Genomic DNA, 6,217 nt, shown 5'->3' with positions numbered 1-6,217 from the left:
GATTAGCTGTTTAATTGTCCACCACCACTCACGACTGCATGTGGTATGACTGCAGATATTTGATCTGATCCATGGGTTGTGACATCTATCTTTCACACACTAATTTTGATGTGGTCCTGCACTGTAGTTTCACACGGCTATCCTACACCAAGATGGCCTGTGGGCCCATGCTTCTGTGGGTCCTTTGTCTCCCATGGCTGTTCCCCTATTAAATAAGTGTACCACTTTGGATTGGGAGGATGCCTCTCAGGAGAAGGCAACAGCCACATCCAGATCAGTGGCACCATGACTGGATGTGTTGTACAGCAGGGAGGGTACAGCAGGAGGGTGACTCTATAATCAGGCACAGAGACTCCTGGGTGATGTCTCCCTGGTGCCAGGCTCAAAGATACCTCTGAGCAGGTACAGGACATTCTGAAAGGGGAAGGTGAGCAGCCAGAAGTTGTGATCCATATTGGTACTAACGACAGAGACAGTCAGAGGGATGAGGTCCTGCAAAGGAAATTTAGGGAGTTAGGTAGAAAGTTAATCCTTGTATTTTGGGATTACTCTCTATGCCATGGGCAAACAAGGCAAGAAATAGGAAGACAGTACAGTTAAATGCATGGCTAAAAAGGTGGCATAGGAGGAAGGGCTTCAGATACCTGAATCATCAGGCTCTCTTCCCAGGGCAGGTGGGACCTGTACAAGAGGGACAGGTTGCACTTAGACTGGGGGGGAGGGGGGGTATCAATATCCTTGCAAAGTGATTTGCTCCTGCTACTCGGGAGGGTTTAAACTAGTGTGGCGGGGGTGGGAACCGGTGCGGTGGGTCAGCAGGTGGAGAGGGGGAGGAGAAGATAGAGGTTAAGTCGAGTCTGAGAGGAAGGACAGGTAGGGCCATGTTGACGAACACGGCAGATACACAAGCAGATCATTGAAAGATGTAAAACAGCTAGGTTGTAGTACTGAGTGATTTTAACTTCCCCAACATTGACTGGGATTCTCTTAGTGCCAGGGGCTTAGATGGGGCAGAATTTGTCTGCCTTCCATCACGTACCTTCTCCTTTGTTCTTTCCACACTTTGTACTTGCTTAAACCTGTTATATCTGAAACTTTTTCTGGTTTTAATGAAATGTTAGTGACCTGGTAACATTTCTGTTTGCTCACACTGCCTGACCTGCTGCATTTCTAAGTACAGCCTGTTCCAGATGGACATCAAACCGTGAACCTGAATCCACGTCCACACGTGGCCGTCTGGGAAGTACCACGCAACAGTTAGTCCCAAAGTTTTCTCAACAACAAACAATCTGCTGGAGGAACCCGGCTGGTGGAACAGGACTGATGTGAGGCTTTGACCTGAAGTTTTGTCAATTCCTTTCCCCCCCTAGATGCTGTGAAATCAGCTGAGTTCCTCCAGCAGATTGTTTGTTACTCCAGATTCCAGCATCTGCAGTCCCTCGTGTCTTCATTTTCTCAGTAACAGTTTGGTGGAGATTTTTTTGCAGCGAGGTGGATGGAGGAAGTAACCGAGCAGAGATCGCAGCCTGCAGACCACCATCAAACTCAAAGCCCATTGACACATGGAGGGGTAGATCGTCAAAATGCTGGAGAAACTCAGCAGGCCAGGCAGTATCCGTGGAGAAAAGCAGGCGGTCAATGTTTTGGGTAAGAACCTTTCTTCAGGACTGAAGATAGGAAAAGGGGTCCTCAGTCCTGAAGATGGGTCCTGACCCAAAACGTTGACCGCCTGCTTTTCTCCACGGATGCTGCCTGGCCTGCTGAGTTCCTCCAGCATCATCGTGTTTTTCATCTAGATTCCAGCATCTGCAGTCCTTTGTTTCTCTTGTAGATCAGCAAATGTGGACATTGCACTGATGACCAGCATGAGGCTGATGCTCCTCCAGGAAGGGAAGCGACTCAGCACTGTGGGAGGGAATATCTCCTGCGGCACTTTAGCCATTCCCTAAATCCCACCTCAATGCCTGGCACTGAGTCTTGCTCATCTGCTGCAAAAAACTATCCATTGCAAGTTTACAAGTTCAAGTTCTGCATTGAAGGATTAATTGTTTAGACACATCACCTACACATCATAATCTAAACTCAATTTTGATTTTGCTGTCGTTGAAGAGAGATTATCCCGACCTGAACATCTTTAACCACCTCACAGTTCCCTTCTGAAGAATTATCTCCAAGTGGCTTAGTGGTAAGTGAAAAAATGTTCTTTATTGAACGGATGAAAAAGAAAATCACTCTGGGTAACAGCTGTAAAACTATTTATTGCCTTTCCTGACATTTTGTATCTAACTCTGCAGTTTTGTATTCTTGAATGAACCAGCACCTCCTTCTCAAATCCCACCGCACCACAGCAGAGCAACCCGCATCAGTAACACCTCCGATGCACAATACATGGACCTCGCTCGTGATAATCTTCCTGGCTGACCCACAAAGACTGGAAGGCGTGGAGAGAGGCCAGAATAGAACCACCAATCCACACAGCGTACTTCCTCTCTGGAACGGCGTGGATGTTGGTTTTGGTGTCCTTGGGAACCAGAGCGAACATTTCCCTGCAGAACCGGGAGTAAAACCCCTCAAACATGGTTGAGCCTCCACTCAGCAGCACATTGTCGTACATGAGCTGCTGAACCTGGGGCGGGACCCTTTTCAGGCTGTTGATGGTCATGAGGTGGATTCCTTCCTGGTTTGATCCCATGACGGACGGCTTGAAGAGCGCCTCTGGACACTTCATTCTCTCCTTTCCAATGGTAATGACGTGGCCATCGGGAAGCTCATAGTCCACTAGGTACTCCTGGTCAGCCAGGTGCGTCTCCTTCTCCTGATCAACAGCGACATAGCAGCATTTCTGCTTGATGTCTTCAACGATGTACCTGCCCTTCTCGTGAAACGCGTTGCCCGCCTCCCCCAGCAGCTTCATCAGGTAAGTGGTGAGGTCGTGGCCAGCCACATCCACCCGACTGATTGCATCCGGCAGGTTGTAGCCGTCGTGAACGGGGACGGCGTGGGTCACCCCGTCTCCGGAGTCCACCACCAGCCCCGTGGTCCTCCCGTATGAATACACCGCCAGCACCGACTGGTAGGAGACGTGCATGGCGGGGGCATTGAAGCGTTCGAACAAAAGCTCTGCGATCTTCTCCCTGTTTGTGGTGGGACAGAGAGGAGGATCCGATACCAGGATAGCGTGTTCCTCGGGGGAAACCTTCAGATCCTCATAAAACACGTGGCGGAGGAGATCTTCTGCCGCCGTCCAGTCTACAATGACGCCTTGACGGGTTGGCTGGACTAGCTTGAGGTCTGGCTCGGTGCTGACCGTTTTGCCCACAGTGATGTTGTTCCGTTTACTCTTCCCCCTCGGGTAACCGACTACTGAACCAACCAGGGATTGGGGCGTCGGGTCGCCGGCGAACCCCACCTTACAGTTGCCCGATCCCAGATCCACCACCAGTGCCCCCGTCTTCATGATCTCCACTTTGGGCACGGAGACAGCCTCGGGTTTCTCCCTGGTCTTCACGTCCTTGGCGGAACCGGCTGCGGAGGGCGGTCGGGACACCCTCCCCTTATCCGTGGTGCCGGACGGCGGCCGCTGAATTTTCTGCAACATTCCCGCAGTCTTCAAACAACAAGGCGGGGGCGCCTTGTTTGAAAGCCTGACTATCAATGTGGTAAAACTCAAGGGATGAAATGTGTTAAATTCCCCCCTGCACCAGGGCACATCACAGTCACCGCAATTATGACGGCGCTGGGATGCAACTTGCCCCTCAGACATTTATGGTAATATTTCGCAGCTATTATTTATAAAGCTGCAAATATTCTGTCAGTTTGCGTGCATTTTAAAATGAATGTACACACGGGTGCATTAATCTGTTTTGAATGATTGAACATGCGCTTTATACAATGTTCTGAACCGTGGGTCTGTTGTGTGTAGGTCTGTGCCTGGTGGGCGCCCCCGCTGCAGTGGGAAAATCTCTCTGCAGCGCGCCCGCTCCGTGCTGTGCTGATTCCCCGCTCCCCGCACTCGCAGCCAGCACCCGGCCCGGCGGCCGCACTCACACGGGGGCTCCTCCCTCCACCGCCCCCGCCTGCCCCGGTACCCACTGGGCATCAGGCGACCAACCCCGGCGCTCACAACTCCCGACCGGGCTGCTGTTTTACAGGGTCCCTGATCATCGGAAACGATTAGAAAAGGTGAAATGGATTTAAAAAAGGAGGAAGCTAAAAATACTAAAAATGGAAAATACTCTAGGTTAAAATACATTGCAGTCTTAGAGTAATACAGCACGGAAACAGGCCCTTCGGTCCAAATCGTCCATGCAGATCAAGGTGCCCGCTTAAGCTAGTCTCGTTCACCCGCGTTACCATAAGAGAGACCATAGATAAAGGAGCAGAATTAGGCCATTCAGCCCGTCGAGTCTGCTCTGCCAATCGCCATTAAATTAATTAAAACAAATATGACAAGAAATATAAAAGATACATTTTAACCTAAATATACCTCTTTAATGAAGGTGGTGACCCATTTAAAATGGAGATGGTTGCCATTTGACTGTGGTAAAGTTGAGGGACCAGATGTGAAGTGCAGCAGCCCCATCAGCTCAACGACAAATGCTGTTGAATTCAGTGATAAGTCTAGTGGCGATCGGGAGTCAGACTCACACCCAGTGTCCAGCACATTCCCCATGTCCATGTTGCCGTGTGCAGTGGTGGAGGTTGAAGTCATGCTGAACATCGAGGGGCAGACAATTTGCTTCCACTGCTTCTGTGGGTTCTGGGGTGATTGATGAGGCCACTGAAGGAACCACAGACTCTCCAACAGAGGTTCCTGATGGGCAGGTGGGTTGGTAGTTTGGGAGATGGTATGCTCCTCCTGTTCATTACACTAAGCATGTCTGCTCCTGGTTCCCAAAGCCATCCCAGAGACTTTTTCTCCAGTCTGGGCCAGAGATTCCCAGGAGTATGTGGAAATGTTGCATTTTTTTTCAAGGAGGCTTTGAGAACATCTTTGAAGTTTTGTGTCTGTCCACCTGGTAATCTCCTTCCAACTCAGCTGGGAATAAGTGTCCACTTTGGGGGCCTGGTGTCAGGCACGTACGACCTGCCCTAAGAAGCTGACTGAGTGAAATTCAGGCCACAGTGTTCATGTTGGCCTGGGAGAGGTTACTGGTGTTAGTTTGCTCATCCTTCCAGTGGACTTGGAACATTTTGTCAGTATAATCCTTCAGGTGAGTGATGATTTATTTAGATAGGAGCTGATGAGGTATCCTGTTACATATTCAACTGTTCAAAGTAAGAGAGGGTGTTTTCTGGAGAGTTGGGTTCTAGTTGAATGGCGCTGCATGAAGTTGCAGGTTGATTGTTGTTAAGAACAACCCATGTTTGGTGAATGTCAGTTTTGTGCTCATACCCATACCAATAAGATGTCTGGTTTGGGAAATGCTACAAGTAAGTGCATGCACAATGTCACCACAATGAACAATTCAAAACCTGCAGCCAGTACACAACAGGTGCTAAAGGGACTAAGGTATGTAACCCATTTCTTTGAAACACTGTCCATACACTGTCTGACTGATCATTCCCCATGGGATACTTTGCCTCAACAACAACTTATGTGTGAGTATCACCTTTTATGTAACAGAATGTTCTGAGCTTCAGGGGATCACTAACAAAACAAAATTTGACCCTGTGTCATTAAAGGAGACAGTGTGGCAGGTGGCCAATAGCTTTGTCAAAGGGGAACATTTTAAGAGCCATTTTAAAGGTTGAAAGAGGGTGATTAGGTTTCGAGAGGGAATTTCAGAGTGTGGGGCCTTGGGAGGTGAAGTCAAGGCCAGCAGTGGTGGAGAGGTTAAATCCAGGGCGATCAACAAACAGGAATTGAAGAAGTGCAGAAATCTCATAATGTTATCATTCTGGAGGTTACTGAGGGAGGGAGGGTGGAGGATTTGCAGACAAGGGTAAACAGTTCCAAACAGAGGTACTCTTTAGCTGAGAGTCAGTGTAGGTGATATTTGAAAGAGTTAGGCAGCAGAGTTTTGGATGACCTCAGGGTAAGGGAGGTGTGTAATGAGGGAAGCAGTTAGGGATGTGTTGGGATACCCAGATACAGAGGCAGCAAGTGCCCGGGTGGGGTTCCAGCAGTCAGTGAACAAAGGCAGGGAGGAGTCGAGGGGTGTCATGAAAATAGGATCAAATACGATATGAAGGTTTGGTTTCAGAAGTAGTTGGG

General features: G+C 49.2%; 1 protein-coding gene across 1 annotated transcript; it reads right to left on the bottom strand.

Annotated features, from left to right (window-relative positions):
* Window positions 1-2,362: 2,362 nt before the first annotated feature.
* Window positions 2,363-3,598, bottom strand: LOC127582745 (actin-like). The gene has a single exon (XM_052038307.1). It carries the CDS (start codon window positions 3,596-3,598, stop codon window positions 2,363-2,365), a length of 1,236 nt encoding a protein of 411 aa, XP_051894267.1.
* Between the last annotated feature and the right edge of the window lie 2,619 nt (window positions 3,599-6,217).

The sequence above is a fragment of the Pristis pectinata genome, chromosome 24 (genome assembly GCF_009764475.1).
Source record: "Pristis pectinata isolate sPriPec2 chromosome 24, sPriPec2.1.pri, whole genome shotgun sequence".
Lineage (NCBI taxonomy): Eukaryota > Metazoa > Chordata > Chondrichthyes > Rhinopristiformes > Pristidae > Pristis > Pristis pectinata.
Note: the sequence above shows the minus strand (reverse complement) of the source record. Positions and strands in the feature narration are given on the sequence as shown.